The sequence below is a fragment of the Monomorium pharaonis genome, chromosome 6, assembly GCF_013373865.1.
Source record: "Monomorium pharaonis isolate MP-MQ-018 chromosome 6, ASM1337386v2, whole genome shotgun sequence".
Taxonomy (NCBI): Eukaryota; Metazoa; Arthropoda; class Insecta; order Hymenoptera; family Formicidae; genus Monomorium; species Monomorium pharaonis.
In genome coordinates, this window is record NC_050472.1 from 1,625,722 (window position 1) to 1,643,301 (window position 17,580).

General features: G+C 41.5%; 2 protein-coding genes across 4 annotated transcripts in view; both read left to right on the top strand.

The window, feature by feature from the left end:
* The first annotated feature begins 1,078 nt into the window (after positions 1-1,078).
* Positions 1,079-17,580, top strand: part of LOC105831718 (acetylcholine receptor subunit alpha-like 1) — a 210,755-nt gene continuing 194,253 nt past the window's right edge. For 2 of the 3 annotated variants that reach the window (XM_036288748.1, XM_036288750.1), the window contains exon 1: positions 12,340-12,611. The gene's annotated coding sequence lies outside the window, so the exon portion shown is untranslated. Of the gene's footprint in view, positions 1,864-2,338; positions 3,193-3,662; positions 3,703-12,339; positions 12,612-17,580 lie in introns of those variants that run through there. The other variant, XM_036288749.1, reaches the window with a different exon arrangement.
* LOC118646254 (integumentary mucin C.1-like) lies at positions 8,207-12,283 on the top strand. Its single transcript, XM_036288751.1, has 2 exons — positions 8,207-10,975; positions 11,145-12,283. Exon 2 carries the CDS (start codon positions 11,476-11,478, stop codon positions 11,902-11,904), a length of 429 nt encoding a protein of 142 aa, XP_036144644.1. The 5' UTR covers positions 8,207-10,975; positions 11,145-11,475; the 3' UTR covers positions 11,905-12,283.

Genomic DNA, 17,580 nt, shown 5'->3' on the forward strand with positions numbered 1-17,580 from the left:
AGAATGATGGATGATTCACAAAAAAATTACTTTCAAAATTCATTAGAGAAATATAGAGATAAACTCAATTAGATTAAAACTTGTTCGTAACATAATAAAATAAATCTTTTTTTTCAAGTAAAATTTTTTGATAACTTAATTTTTATTTTTTAGAGTAAAAAGATTAACAGTAATTTTCTATTTTAAAAAATTGATATATTAGTGATTACTATTAATATTTATATACAAATAATTTTTTGAAACGGATAAAAATTTTAATTACTAATTAATTATTTTTTAAAAATAAAGACGTTTAAAAAATGTAGCTTTGTTTGTTAGTCCGCGTAAAGTATAAAAAGTCTTGTTTAAAACACGTAGAAAATATTTAGTATTGTAAAGTACGTCGCGTTCGACACAGCGTCGCATTCAGTTTGTAGCGTCCATCGCTTGTCCAAAGGTGGTTTCACGTTCTTCGTTTTGTCGATGTTAATATGTTAATCAAGATTTCGAAAAAGCGGTTTGCTTCGCGTTTATATCCCAACCAGTCTTCTTTCTCGAAAAGCGTGCGCTCACGCCGACCTTTGTTAGCCGTTTTCTATTCCCGTTCTTTCCGAATTTTCGGCATCTTTCAAAGAATGTTACAGTTCTGTCAGAAAACGCGATTTTGGACACGCTAGGTCATGCTATTATTTATTTCGCGACTTTGTACACAGAAAAAAAGAATATTGTTTTAACAATATCTTTAGTTTCAAAACGGAAATCTTAAAATTAGATTATATTGCATTATATTATATATTAAATCAAAAAGATTTAGTTTAATGAAGATTTATTTTTAAATTGTATATAGTTTAACCAAGAAAATGATAGTCTTGTTATTTAAGAATAATTTTCTTGAATGGAAAGAAAAAAATGTACAATAGAAAATACTACATGTTCAAATCGAAGATTATAATTTTCTTAGAATAAAATTATCAAAACAATTATATTATATTCTTGAAATAAACACTTATAGTATTGAAATAAGACTATAGTATTTTGAAATTCAAGATGTTCAAATTCTTGTAAGAAAATTATATATTGTTGCTTATATATGAAACAACGATTGCGTTAATTTGAATATATAAGTTTCAATTTGAGAGTAAATTTTTTTCTGTGTATCTTTTTGTCCGTTGGAAGCGAAAATGGCAATTGCCTCAGTATATTTATTAGTCCGCGTGAGGTATGAAAAATTAATTAGCGTTGTATGTGAAATACGTGAGATTTCAGTATCGTGAAATGCGTCGCGTTCGGCACGACGCTACGTTCAGTTGGCAGCGGTCGTTGCTTGTGTGTGAAGGTGGCTCCGCGTTCTTCGCCTCTCCGCTCTCGTTCGACATAAATTAATAGAGATCTCAGAAACGGTGCTCGAATCTAGCTTGTTTTATCTCGTGACTAGTTTTTTTCTTCTCGAAAGGTGTACGCGGCACCGAGGTGGGCTCCCCTGTCCCCTCGCGAGTCGGTTTCTCTTTCTCGTTCTTTTCGAATTTTCAGCAAGTACCTCCGAGATCCGTCGGGAGATACGTACGGGAGTACGCGCGATCGGAATTGCGCGATTTCGCATCTTTTTATCCTTTATTTTTCGTTTTCATGTGGATGCCGCGTGCGAACGAGTGAATCGAATCGAGCAAATCGCTCCGCATGTTTATTCGTCCGCGCGATCGTCTTGTGAAATTCACAAATGGCATTGCGATAACCTAACTTAACCTAACATAACCTAGTCTGATCGCGCGGTCGTTTGCATATGGTAACGTGTGTTGCGCGAGTGTCGATGATAGCGCGGGACAAGGACTCATGCTACAGCAGAAGGAAAGGAAAGTGACACCCGGAAGCAGAGAGGATCAGATGGTAATTCGATTAAGCATATAGATAACAAGGTATTCATTGTCGAGAAGCACGTACTTGTAGTTACGAAGCCTTAGCAGTTTTACGTTTGTTCTTTATTTCTCTGAAAAAGTACGATCACACCGTAACTTACGAAATGTTAAACCCTTCGTGAAAAAAACAAAGGCCGACTGGCGCGAGTTCGACGGGTGTGTTGTTTACGCCAAGATCAAGGTTACCATGGTCATTCGCATGGTCGAGCTCGAGGCGAACGGACGTGTTCGCGAATTGCTCCGTGTGCCGCCGCATTATTATCCCTTGAAACGAATCATCGGGCGGCGAATGCGATTATTCCGGGCGACTGCTTCGTGATCAATCAAACTCGGAGTAATTCGTGAAGCGACGGAGCAGTTGATGAATGCTCGCGATTTAATTGTTGAAAATAATTGAAGCGACGTATAAGGAGTGAGCATTGCAAATTGTCATTTTCTGTTCTCAGACGGCTGGTCGAGGGCATCGTTATTAGTTTGGTGGCCGGGAAAGGGGGGGGGAGGGGAGGAGAGGAAGTCATTAATAGACTCGTCGCATCGCCGTGAAGTTGGCGCGTGTCACTCGCGAATCGTTCGTCGCCATCGTGAACGTGATGTCGTGTGTCGTGGGCATGAGACGCGTCTTCTCGTCGTGACGCGTTTTTAATCGGTAAGTGCAATCGTTGTGAGCCATGTATATTCGATCGCGTCTCTGTGCTCGACAATCGCGTGACGCAAATTCGACGCTTGCACGTTCAGTGAACGAGGAGTTCGTGAATCGCGAATAGCATTCGACCGCGGTCGCCTGTCCTTTCGGGAGTTGCACGCCGCTTGACTTTAATTTCGACGCGTACGTCTACCCCGTCCGTGTCGTAAGTCGTAATCGTATCCGCGATGCTAATCGTCGTGAGACGGCGAGCGCGCGCGCTATTTGCTCCAACTTCGCCAAGTGAGAAAAGTGCACGAAAGTGCGAGCAACAGGTGTAGCATCGTGTCGCGGCGGCGGTGGCGGCAGTTGACCGCACGCAATTGTGCGAGTCTTCACGCGATTATATCCGTCGCGGGTGCGAATTTAACTGCTAGTGCTCCCGCGAGATTGCACGCGCCTTTTTACCCGCGTTCCGTCCGCAACTTAATAAAGTTCGCGTCGTGCGTGATTGACGCCGGGAGTGCCGCATAAAGTATCGCGCGAGCCGTAATTAACAGTGTTCTCGCGCGCGTCGTCGGATCGGCGCCATGAAGGAGTCGCAGCGACGGCGGCGGCGGGACGAGGGAGGAAAGGATTGCTCGGGGAGGCGTCAGCCGACGTCGGAGCGACCGTGGGGTGAGCAATTTGTCATTTATTCGTTATTTACTTGTGGATTTAATCGGTTTTCTCCGTGAGATTCAAATACGCGTTTCATATGCGTTCTACGCGTGGGCATATCCAGGGAGGGATGAGGGGAGTTGAAGAATTAAACTGCCTGTAATTTTTTATTTTCATTTTTATTTTTAATTGCAAAAGAGTAACTTTATTCCTTTGAGTAATTTTTTCGAGAGGGGTTTAAAGTATTTTAAATAAAGCATTTATCAAATTAAATATGATACGATATTTTATGTACTTCAAAATATAATTTGATGAAAAATATTTAATTTTTTGCACGTTAAAGGATTAAGAAGTTATGAAAGCATTGAAAGAATATAATGATAGTTAATATAAGAATATAATGAAGGTTAAACACGTGCAGTAATTATTTTTTTTAATATTGATTATTTTGAATATGAATTTTATTTAAATATATTTTGATTTTACAGATCAACATTGCATGCAGCTCTATCATTGCGCATCATTCCGGTGAGTACATTTAATATTATAAGGTAATTTTGATTAATATCCCATTATTTAAAATGAGGAGTTAATGAATCATGCGTTTAATCGTCACAATTTTCAACTCCGGTTAGTCGTATGTGTGTATGTGTGTGTACACATATATTACGATATCATCAATCTTACGTATAGTTATTTCCTGCTAATTTCGAGAACTTTCTTTTCGCGGATCGTCTCGTATAAAAGAAATGATTTGACGATAAACAGTCGGCGTTCGTTTCTTCGTCGGGATCAAGGGACTAGTCGGTCTGCCTGTTCCTTTCTTCGTGCGTTCCCGAAGGTGTCGTTCTGGTCCGTCTGTCACCGACATCATTCGTCCTAGTTCTGATCTTTCAGCGACGTTAAAGCACGACGTTCACTCTCGGGAGACCGTAGCTCGGGATAACATCATTATAGATGGGGGAAGGGGCCCGTAGGTACCCGTAGGCACCGTCGGGGGTGATGTCTAGTTAAGAAAATACGGGGTAACGGGATACACGGAGTGACGTCTTCTTAAATGCCTCCGGATGAAACAGTTATTGGAGTTTCGGATCCCGTGGGGTAATAGGCGCGTGGCATGCCTGTACTAGTTCAAGACTTGATAATTAGCTGGAGCAACCGTGTGTTTTCGAATTCCGTCTATGTTTCCCTGCGGCTGATTTTTTGACAGAAAGTAAGTTTGCCATATCGAGAAAATGCATAATTATTTAAATATATTTATAATAAGAAGTAATTAAAATTAAATAATAATTTAATTATAAGTTATGAAACATTATTAAATGCAAAATATATCTCAATTGTTTTAGTATAGTATAAATTCATGTAACAAAATAGCGTGGTTATTTTGAAACTTTGGAAAAGTTTTTACGTCAAATTTTTACGATCTTAAATATTATATAAATTATAAATTATTATATTTTTTCTGTTGATAGTCTAGATCTATTATTATGTTTCTTTAAATTTAATCGAGAGTTTAGTGTAATAAAACTGTGCAAAATGAGACAAGTTGCAAAAGTAATTCAATCTATAAGAAAGGCGAATCTTCATTTCGCACTCGTATCTTGAACCAATTCTTCCTTTCTGTCAAAGCCATGCGAAATATTGAAGCGATATATCTTCTTTATATAAGATTTCGTGAGATAAACGGGAATCCTAGAAATTTGAGTAAGTGAAAACAGACGAGAATTGATTCGACGGCCGGTGCGCCGATTAGCAAACGGAGCATAATAACAAAATATAAAGTAGACCGATACGAAATACATGTATACACCTACACGAAGTGGATAATGGAGCGTTTTATATTGGGGAATTTCTCGAGAGTCAGAGTTAGGTGGCATACCAGAGATAATTGCATTTTTCGTCGTAGCGTTTAATTGTTGTGTAACCGGATACCTTGTTGACTTTTATTTTTTGTCATTAGCGCGATACTAAAATAGAATTATTAAGATGCGGCAGTTAAAAAGCTGTTATCTTCGCGCATGAAACTCACGCGGTAATTCAACGTTACGACATTGAATTGTCCGACGTGATCGGTGATTTATTTTCAACGGAGCTCGATGAGGAGATAGCCCTATTCAGAGAGGCTGGATGAGGAAACTCGATAATGCTTATGGCACCATGATCCTATGTCGCCATACTGAAACTGCGATAGCCATTATACCGAATATATACATATTCTGCAACATTGATACGTGTTTATCTAAGTGTCATATGCATTTCTATTTACAATTAGCTAATAAATCCACCTATCTTTTCGATTGCAGACTTTAATTATCTTTGTGAAATTGCCAACTTTTAAACTGATTGAATTTTTGAAGGTGAATTTTATTTTTGTTGATTTAACAAACTGATTAAATCAACGAATAAAAAATCCAAGAATTTACTTGTTTTTTTAATTCTATATATTATTAAACGTATTTTTAAGATGCGTTTGAAAGTAACGTTTATAAATAGATCTATTTTTCGTATATATTTGCGTGTTTTAATACGCAATGTAAAATATTGACCCGGAATTAAAAAATATTTTTCTGTGTTGCCCCCTCTTCCCAGCTGGATGACTTTTTTTTTAATAGAATAATTAAGTATATGAACAAATGTCTGTCGGGAATGTCGATACTCTGGACCGGCCTATCTATCTTTTTGAATCGAGAATGCCTTAGGGAAATACGTCTAGCATTCGGCACGCGTCGGGCTATTCCCAGATCGTTTCTACTTTCGTGCTCACGCGTGCAACAGTATTAACTTACACGCGGGAAGATCAATAATTTTGTTTAAACTGTTGTTCAAACAATAGTGCACTGGGATGCACATATATTACAGAAGAGAGAAATAAAAAATAACTTAGCGCGTTGACAGTTTAATTTAATTGCCGTGCTTATTATAAAGCGCCTTTACAAAATGAACAGCGAAGGCATGTCTCGTGCGATAACAAATGTAACCGTGCAATTAAAAATATTCTACAAATACGCGACAAATTCCTAGTATGATTTAACGTTTCGCCTTTAGTAAATTCACGGTCGACAAAGAGAGTGCATTTTCGCGTACGTCGCAATCGCATTTTGTGTGCAATGCACCGTATTACCGGAGCGATGCATCGTTCTGTAAAAGTAACGTGTATTTAAGACTTAATGAAAGAGGATTTCTCCAAATACGATCGAGAAATGAAAGGCGTTACCGGCGACGAGGATTAAATCCTATACTACATAGGTGGTTTTCGTCCTCTTGCGAAACGCGTACGGAATCGATTTCTGTAAACGCAATTGGACTTGGTGTTGGATCGCAAGCAGAATTTCCATACAGTCGTCTCTCAGTGATACACGAATTATTGATATTGCTAATCTATATAATGTTTTATTGAGATGCGTGCGAAAACTCATTGGCTTCGCCAACTGTTTCGAGTTCTATCGAATTTTCGCGAGTAAGCTCCGATCAAATTGCGCGACGGGAAAAACCGGGGACATACGTATCCGTGTGTCGTGCAAAGGGATCGCACAATCGCCCGGGCCTCTCGAGGAATTCTACTGCCGGTGCCGCGAAACAAGAACTTCACGCATACCGTTTACTTTGGGGAATCCGTGTGGATACCAGCTACCGGAAATACCTCACACATACCCTATCAGACCGGCGTGCTGCAGGCTGTTACATATCTGAGGTCGTCTCACACAGTTCGCTGTAACCGACGTTTTCGTTAATTCGAAACATTCTGTTCCGATTAACATCGCCGTCGACAATTAGCGCTTATTCTCCGCGACATTCGATTTACCACAAAGTAGTGCAGTTTCATCTTAGCGATGACGTACGATTTTTATTACGGCCCCCGCCTCCCCTCCTATAAATTAGACCTCTGACAACGATGTTCATATATCTTTCGCGTTATAACAAGATATACGGACACATATATTTAGTTAGATAAAAGGACTGATACATCCGATAACGCGGAGAGAATATCGAACGGAACTATTTCGAAACTATTTGAGATATCGGAAAACGCTTTCAGATCTTCTTTACGGATATCCTTTTTATATCTACTTCTTTTTTTGTGTGTTAGCCGTTGACAGATCTTTCTCTACTCGCTTCTAAATCGTTAACTTGTTTTATTATTAGCAATTATAAGAATTTTCTCTCGCGTTCTTATTAAACTTAATGATTTTAAAATGCTCAGCCATATTAATAGACTTCCAAGTTGTATGTACGAAAGAAAGTGTTAAACCAAAAGAATGAAGGAATAGGATATTTTCATTGCCTATACGACTTTCGATGCGGTTAAAAGCGTGGCGGCTCGTTTATTCCATTTTTATATCTAATTTGATATTCATATTGCATAAATAAACCCCAGAATGAAGTAGCCGCATTTAGCATTCGGAATACGGCCAAGAAATGGTGCGAACGCATACGTTCAATATATCCGTATCGAATGCGACAGTGATTCTAATATAGGATGTCGCCAGTGAGAATACAAGATGAGCTTAAAATATGTGCGATCGAATATTGTATTAAACGATTCCATCAAATAGCTCTAACGAGTGCCCGTAAATAATCCCGGATTGTGCGGCGGTGTCGTCGTACTCGAAGGTATGTGTATGTACGCGCATAATGTGTATATGAAAGTACATGACGAAACGAGAGAGAGAGAGAGAAAGATGAAGAACTGGAAGTTATGTTCGATACATCCGGTGATATCGGATAAGACGTTTTCTATCATGCGATTCTAGCGGTGGGATAACGGGGGAGAGAGGCGAGGAGGGGAATCAAGGCAGATTGAGAGAGAGAAAGAGAGAGAGAGAGAGAGAGAGAGAGAGAGAGAGAGAGAGAGAGAGAGAGAGAGAGAGAGAGAGAGAGAGAGAGAGAGAGAGGGGGGGGGGGCGAGAAAGACGGATGAAACGTGTACACTCGAGCGAAAGCGGCAAAAGAGGCGAGACTGGGGAGCGCCTTTGCTTTTTTTTTTCTTTCGCATCATCCCCCGCGCCTCGTCTCCATTTCTGCACTCCCTTCAGCACCCTCTGACGAGTCGACCTCGCACCAGCAGTGTCAGTATCGACTAGGATACCTCGTGGAGAGAACAACGATGGGGAGGCTGAGGGTAGAACGCGGGGTTGCTGAACATACAGACTGGAGCAAGAGAAAGGGAGGCGAGGGCGATAGAGATAGAGATATGCCGAGGAATAGAGAGGACAGAAATACAGGGCGACTCGCCGATTCTCGGCAAATCTCGTGTTCAGTGCCGTATGTGAATCAGTCTTTTCCATTGAGAACCGCATGAACAGCCAGCCAACTTTTTGACGCATAAACGTCTCATTAATCATCTGCCTGAATTCCTGCCACTTTGACGAATTACTTTTAACAATGATGCCGCGATGAAAAGTATCTGGAAATTTCGCGCTTCCAATCCGAAGAAAGATGGAAGCGGATATAACATGTTGCGTACGCTACATTCGTGCCTTGACTGCGAACGGCTTTATTACGTAATACTGAATGCTAAAGTAAAGCTTAACGACTGACAGCCCTTTCACAGCGTAATGCATATTTCGAAGATTCCTGTGTTTAAAGGATTCAGGCCTTGCTATTTTACATCCCTCGCTATTTCGGAACGCGAGCGCGGAGGAAAGCCGGTAATCAAGTAATGGAACTCGGCCTTTGCGCGAAACGTAATGTACGAGGAAAATTGCACCTCCCTATTGAATTGTTGCAGCTATTTCATGTTGTAATATTTGATGGTGATATCCATGATTTATGTGAAAAAGATGAAAGATAATTAGATAATGAATGTTTTTGAATTCTTGCAAACGTTTATTTAATCAAACTTTGAAAATAAAAATATTAATAATTTGTGTCGAATATAGATGACTGATACCAATAAAGATACTAATTGAAAGTGTTTACATTACAGATTGTTTTATAAACCATACTCAAATCTTGATTATTAATATATATTATACTTACAAATTATGCAAATTTTTTTTTTTTTACAACAAATATTAGAAAATTTTCTTCAACAAACAGAACAGGTGTAACGGTGAATGTTCGCTAGGTCAAAAAGAATTTATTATTAGTAGCTGAAATTGTTATTAAACGAAGGTGCATTTATGCAAAATCATTCTATTAAAATTAATTGTATATTGAGACACGTAAAATCGTGGGAACACTTGACACGACAACGTCAAGTTTGTTAATGTATCAAACAAGTTTTAGCCATCTAAGCAGGTTAATCTAAGCAGCCATCTAAGCTTCTAAATTAGAAGCAGGTGGTAGTATCGCGCGAGCGTCAGTCAATTACGCAAACAGGCGTCGCAAGAGCGTACGCGATCTCACATCAGCAACAATACATCTCGCAGCGTTTCTTCGGCTACCCAAGAATGGAGAGAATAGATTGAAGGGGTACGAACGCGCGTACGTTCCTGTCGGCGCGCCGTCGCCGCCTCGAGGTTTCCACATGGTCTCGCGTTATATCGAGGGCGAATCGTACGGGCTCGGTGCATCTCGAGCGTTCCCGTAGCCGGTTCTGCCTGTCGGTGCTGCCACATGGTCGCGCGTCGTCGTGTTTTGCGGGCTTGGCGAGCTTTCAGGGGCGGCACCTGCGTGGTAGGGTGCTCGTTGGCTCACCCTCGGCGGTAGGGTGTCAGGACGAGTGGGAAAGAGGGGTGGTGGCTCGGCTAGGTTCGGTCGGCTTCGCAAGTCATCGCCGACGTCTCGCGTCGGGGCTTCCACATGGGTTGGTATTGGCTCCCGGGGCGCAGGGTAGCTTGTGTGGCGGGGCTCTAACCGTGGAGAGAGACTCTAACCGTGGAGCGGAGAACGAGGCAACGTAGGGTAGGAGGGAGGGAGGGAGAAGGAGAGAGAGAGAGAGTTTGATAGAACGCCGGGATAAGAGCGAGAGGGTACTCGTCGGGCGGATAGGAGAGCGAGGAAGAGAGAGTTCGCGGATGAGAGGAAGAGAGAAGGAGGGACGGCTCTCGCCACAACACCCCCCGAAACGGGCAGAGCGTCAGTGCTAAGGTGGGTTGCTCGGTCGGAACATTGCCAGAGAGAGAGAGACACGTCCTGGGAGTGCCTGCCTGCTGCACCGACACGACTTCCTGGTGCAGGACTCGCAGCGGTGCAAGGATTGTGAAAACGCGCATACCGAGAGAAAGAAAGAGAGAAAGAGAGAGAGAGGGAAAAAAAGTGTGTATGCGTGTATGTGTGTGTGTGAGAAAGAGAGAGAGAGAGAGAGAGAGTGAGAGAGAGAGAGAGAGAGAGAAAGGAGAGTGATCGAGTGACATACGCACGTACGTACTCACGCACGTACACAAGCATACCTACACGGCGCTTCCGTAATCGTGCGTGAGCACGCATGCACGTAGTCGCGTGAAACGGTACCAAGGAGGGAGACGACCGAGGAGAAGACCGAGTAGTCGAGGGAGAGTTGAGCAGCTCGGATTCGCCGGGTGAGCGAGATAGGCGGCAGTGGATCGCGAGTGGAAATAGTGAAGCGCCGTATGTCGGGCCAGGCAACAATCGCGGGTGGCGCGGTGTAAGCTGAAGCGCGGTGGCGGTGGCTCGTGGTGTATCGTGTCGCGAGCGAAAGCTCGGAACAACGGCCGGAACCATGAGAGAAGAAGAGGTCGAGCGGCATCCGACGACGTTTATCGGAACGCTATGTACCCCCGGATTGGGGACGATCCTGGCGTTTCGTCTGGTCGGGTAGATGTCCCGGATACGCGAGCCGACCGGAAGAAAGCTCGAGGATAGAGAAGAAAAAGAAGCGGAGGGAGAGAGGTTAAAGGTGTGTCAAAGGAGACGAAAGTCAGTCACAGGAGGTCAACGTGGCTTCAGGGTGGCGGTGTCCGGTGGTGCTGGTGGTGGTGGTGGTGGTGGTGGTGATGGTGGTGGTGGCGGCAGTGGCGGTAGTAGTGGTGTAGTCGTGGGTGCTCGCTCTCTCTCTCTCTCTCTAGGTGAATGATCGTCGTCGGCCTCGTGGAAGAGGCGACCGTCGCTTATGCGAGTTACCGCGCGTGCCGCTTCGTCGCTCGCAATTAACTGGAGGAACCTGAGACCGGCGAGAACGAGAAGAGTGATTGAGAAACCGTGGGGAGTCGTCGTCGCCGCGCGCGATTATATCGGTGCGACCGCATCGTTGATAGTGGTGGCGGCGGTGGTAGTAGTTGTTGGGTCGCACTGTCGGGTGGAACTTCCGATCATCGGCGCAGCACCGGGAGGCTGTAACCGGGATCCGCAGTCGTCGACCTGGCGGCTGGCAGGGGGGGCCGCTAGATTCCGTGGGGTATGGCGAGCTGGATGCCAGCGTCACGGAATTCCCGTCCTACGAGCATGACGAAGGTACGACCGACGAGGAGGTCGCGCGCGAGTCCGATTACCACGAGCACGATTACGACGAGCGTGGTGCTACCGATGATCGCTGCCAATACTACGAATGTTGACACGAGAATCGCGCCGCTGCCGAGAAATTCGACGACGACGACGACGACGATGACGACGACGATGATGACGATGACGTCGACGATGACGACAAGGACGGCGATGAAGATGACGTCCGCGACGAGCAAGACGACGCCACTGTTGACGACGATGGCCAAGTCGATGATCCTCGCCACGCTGTCGAAGACGCTGTTGAAGATGGCAGTTGTGCTCGCCCCGATTGTTGTCGCTGCCCCCGGAAGTTGCTCGTTCCTCGGGCCGTCGAAAACCTGGTAGCGGAGGCAACGGTCGCGCGTCTCCTCAATCGTTAGAAGCAGTGCTGTTGTGCCGTCCGGATCTCTTCCTCTCGGAGCTATCTATATTCGTCGGTGGTGCGTCTGGTGGGTGTTGGTGTGGTGGTGCGCCGTCTACCGATCCCTCGTGTTACGGGTTACTACTGCCAGCCGGCCGGCCGTTCGCCTACGCGTACCCGCAGTGCGGTCGACCGCCGGGTAACTACTGGAAGGCCATTACCCGGCTGACGGGGCGCGTGTCGACGACCAGTTGTCGACACGTTACGATACGTACGCGACGGCGACCGCGACCACGACCGCGTCGACGACGGTGACGGAGACGACGACGACCACGACGACGACCACATTCACGACGACGACGACGACGACGACGACGACGATAGAAACGACGACGACGACGACGACGACAGCAGCAACGACGACGGCGGCGACGACGACGACGACGACGACGACGACGACGGCGACGACGACGACCACGACGACGACGACAACGACGACGACAAGGTCGGGGATATGTGCGGGTGCGCTACGTCCACGCGGCGAGGACTGGGGACTGCTGCGGGTAAATCGGCACGGCGCGCCAAGTCCTCGTGTTCGATACATAGGACGCCCGGGGTACGGTAGCTCGTCCTTCAGCGTAGCTCTTCATCGACGCCCGCGGGCAATGTGCCCACCCGCCGGGATAGCAACGTGAGTACACTTCTCGAGTACATTCATCGTCCACTCCCTTCGTAGTGACGCGTAACTTGGAAATGGCCGTTCTTCGCGATTGCCGTTTTGAAACGCGACGAGATAGTCTAGATCTTACTCGATGTCTGTAATCTTCACTTAATTCATTTCAATCTCGATGTAATTTTATAGTATTTTTTACTGGCCTATATTCCGCGTTAATTTAGCTTAATGCTAATCAACTGTGAAAAGTTGAATTTTGCGTATCGAAATTAAACGCTGTTTAAATATTTTTTTTATGTTTTAGTAAATTGGAATTGTAAAAAAATGAAGTTATTCAGAATATTAATCGATACTTCTACAAGCCTTGATTGTTTACACCAGGCTGTTATAAAAACGCTTTATTACTGTGAAATAACGTCAGTAATGACAGAAAAATCTAAAAATTGGTTTAATCGTTGCCCGAAATGTGATATTGCTTTTTCAGTTACTCAATAATCGTGCAGAAAAATTTTGACAACCAGTTAAAAAAGCAGTTTTCGTGATTAATTGCCAGCTTTAGCTAAACAGTTTTTTAAATATATATGCACAAATTATATAACGTGTATATCACGTGTATCTTATTTTGGAAAAGATCTATTGTTGGATATATGACATATGTTCAACTAGAAATATTTCTGTCTGTATTGCAAAAACAAAAACATCTATTTTTATTATAAGATATTGTTTGTAATTTTTTATTAAAAGTCTGTATTACAACAATATAGAAATTAAATTATAAGTCAATAAACTCACACGATAAATTCATATGTATTAAAAAAACTTCTTATATATTAGGTTTCTTTTGAACACATCTTTGAAAGATTTGCTTCAAAATGTTTTTATTGTTATCGTTAATAGTAATTATTAAGCGTGCTTAATTTTTGTTAATTTTGGTAACGCTTGAGAATTCTTGGATTTTTGTGCTACGGAACTGGATGAAACTTCAGATGTAGATAATTTACATGATATAGCATTACTTTATATAATGAAAAATAATTTTTTAATTTTTTTAAATTTCCAGATTTTTTATTTGTTACAACACGTAGGATTGTTTTTGCTCGATCAAGATTGGTAAATTATATTATTTCGATCGTTTTCACTTATCGTTGCATACGTTTTTATTCTCTTAAGATGATGATCTATGTCACGAAAAAGATTGTTGGGCTGTTATAACTTGATTATCAATTAAACGCTCTTCTAATTTCAATTGAAACACCAGACGAGGCCCCATATGTTTCACTTACGAGTGACTCCGAGCAACTCGCGTGAGAAAAAATGAACGATCGATCGATCGAGCTCAAGCCCTCTAGTTAAATACACGCCGACGTTATTTTTCCGCGACGACCGTGTCCTTACTCGAGGCGAAGGATAAATTGCCTCCTCCCCCAAACTTTTCTTCAGGAAAAGCCACCCGAAAGCTCCTACGGAGTCGTGCGAAAACGTCGGAGTGCTTTCAAGGGGTGGAGAGGGCCTGGGCGTAGTCCTGCCACGCTTGTCTGACCTCTCTTTCCCTCTTCTACTTCCACTGCGCCCGCTCGGTTCTTACACGTTCGCGGTGATTTAAGATTTTTCCAAAACAGATCAATCGTCCGCAGGTGCTTCTTTAAAACAAATCCAATTCCTCGGTTTTACATTAACATTGCACTTACCTACATACGAGGTATTACGAAATAAAAAGACTTAATTTTAATAATAAATTTTCCGACGAAATCAGAAATTGGGCTGAATTAACTGGAGTTATTTTTTTTTTTAAATTGCACGTTTGTTATATGATAAAATTGTCTTATATTTTGTTTATGATTACCACGATTATATTTTTGGGTGCTGAACGAGAGATATTACATTAGTGTGCAACCATATGAGACGATAACGATATTATTGGATATTTAATCAAGTTGATTAAAATCTACGACACGTATTGTGTGAAAACTTGCTACATTTTAAATACGTTTACGTAAAATGATTTAAAACTTTTTGTCAGTATTATTTTAATAAAAACATTAGTCCTCTAGGCAATGTTTTTAATATTCTAACAATTTTTAATAAACTTTACATTTGCTGAAGAAAGTTCTCTATGTTTATTTAAGTTAGAAATGTTTGAATAAATATATTTTGAAACGGGACTATAATCGAGATTCTCACTACTTGAAATCAAAATCATAAATGCATTCCAAAGTTCATTAAAACATTCGTAATGTTACTTAACATTTTTACACACGATTAAATTCAAGTTGAGATTTGAGTTTGAATTGAATTTACTTTTAATCAATGTTGCCAAAGAATTTTGAAAGTGCAAAAAGTTTGAGCGGTCGGTTCTGTTATTTTCGAAAAAGTAATATTATGTAGTGAATATGTAATATCTGTTGTATATCCATCTATTACTGTATGACGGTATATTCAATACTTTTATCTACGTAGACGAGTTGTACGGTAGAACGGTTCATAAATCTTTATTTGATTATCCGCATATATTGAATTGCTATTCTATTAACATTGTACATGATATGGTAAATATTAAATTTTTCTTTTATTCCTGTCAGGATTAATAATATAATAGCAAGAAATAAAAATGCGTGAGTTATGGTGTACGGAATGTTGAAAGCTTTAAAAGTGAAATTATGCTTTCACACCCAAGCTAGGTCTTTATTTTTGCAGTATCACAACGGAAACAGAAATAGTGATAATTTTGAAGTATCACTATCATTTCGACATTGAGACATGTGCGCTCGAAGCGTGTAATGAAAAGCGACAAGTTTCGGCTGACACGAAATAATAAAATTCTGCTATTTATATTTGTATTCACTGTCTTTCTGCGCGATAAAAGGATGGCTTGCATCAAAAGATGTCACAGAAATAATGTACAATTTTTAGTTTCTAGCATCATACTTTTTCCTTTCTGACACGTGTCATGCCACAGAATACCACTTATTTAGATTGTAAACATGAAATGTTTGCAGAGTACTGAAGAATACAAAACTTGATGATACCGCTATTTTTATCGTGCAAATAACAAAAAATTGATAGCTATACATAGAAGGCAAATTCGTACATTCTGCATCTTTTTTCAATATTAAATTATAAATGCTTTCTTATTTTGTATTTTACGGGTTATTGTTTTGATAAAAGCATATGACTATGTCCATCATCTCTATATCAATTGTGAAATTTCAAAGAGTTCAATTATATCTGCGCGCATGATGCAAATTTTTCCAACTTTGCTACAAAAGTAGAAAATTGGAGTTTTGCTTCATGTAAAGTATGTAAACCATCATTTGATAAAATAACGATAGTTAACCATTGAATTCATTATTGACATCTTTCTGATTACTTTTGTCGTTACAAAAAATTTCATAGTGCGGTTGCGATCGAGTTTTTAGGTCGATGATACACCTTTGCATGTGTTATCCGTGGTTCGATTTAGGGCAAGATTTAAAGTGCACTCTGTCATCGTCCCTGCATGCGCAATAAATCCGGTTGCATTTGTGTCACGAATTTTCTCTCTCTCTCCTCTCTCCTCTCTCTCTTTCTGTTTCCCTCTCAACCTGTTTTTCTTTTGCCATCTCGCTTCCCTTTTTGGGTTTTATATGGTCACTCACTGTGTACCGTGACCAGAAGCGTTAACGCGAAATATTGTCGGTGTGCGCACTACGCTGGTGTGCGGCGTTTCCTTTTCACCTGATAATTTTGAAGAACGACTCTTAGCCAACAAAGGCTGCGATAACTTGTACAAATGATGGCGAAAAATCGTTGGTTTCTCGTCGACGCTTCCGTGTCGGAACTACTGACGACAGCAGGACTATGGTTTTTTTCAATTTTCGACGAGTATCGTGGCAATGAGTGCGGGATAGAAAGTTTTCATCGACGGCTCTACCGAGTCGTTTCGTCCTTGCCGTGACACTTCCGGATGAAGCGCGATACTTCCGGCGTGTTGAACGAACTCAGGTTTCTATGGAAATACGAGCAATCGAAACCTGCTGACGCGTCGGCATTTGCGGAAGCGTCGTCATTTGACGTCATCCTATGACGATGAATTCATTGATTCAAGTTTATCCTGATGTATAATTGTTGATGTTAATGTTAATGTATAACGGTTTGATTTATATATATATATATCCAAAAATAATTTTATTTTTATTAAAATAATTATGTTGTTAAAAAAAATTACATTGTACATGTTACTGATACATACATACACACGTACACAAAATATAGGTGACAATTATTCTTAGATAAATTTATCGTGATTATTTTTTAACAAATTAATAATATTGAAAGTGAAAGTTTATCATATGTAATGAGTGTTTAAGATATTCTTCTAAAAAAAATTAACTCTAGATTAATCAAAGTGAAGGTGACATGTGTACAGAGCTGTTGCAAGAAGCGCCGTTAGATGCGGGAAAACTGTCATCGTCAGTCAATCGTCTTGCCCACGTTTGACGGCGTATGATTTAGCGATCGGGACTATATTGATATTATTCAAATTTATGATCGTATCTGGCAGACGCTTGTGCTACCGGATAAAATTTACATTTGAATTAATGTCCGGCTCTGTCGTGTTGTATTCAGTTTGCAACTCATTGCACTTGCTCGCCTCTCTCTGTCTCTTTCTCTCCTCTTTTTCTTTCTCATTGCAATGCGATTCTCTCGAAGACCCTTGCGAATACTTTCTTTGTTTCTTGATTGATTGCTGCATATAGATGCGGCTACGATTGAATAAATTGGTAGCCGATAGGCATAGTCGATTGAGCGCCGCCGAACGCGGAAACCGTTTGTAACATTAATATTGTTTGAACACGCGAAAGCGCGAGCTGATATCGGATATGCAAACTGCTAGAACATTCGAAGCAGCATATTTATTTCATAACAGTAATTCCTTTTGGTGGGTTCGTGAAAGTTAGGTCACCAAATATCGACACTAATTGTTGACTAATATTTGATATTATCAATA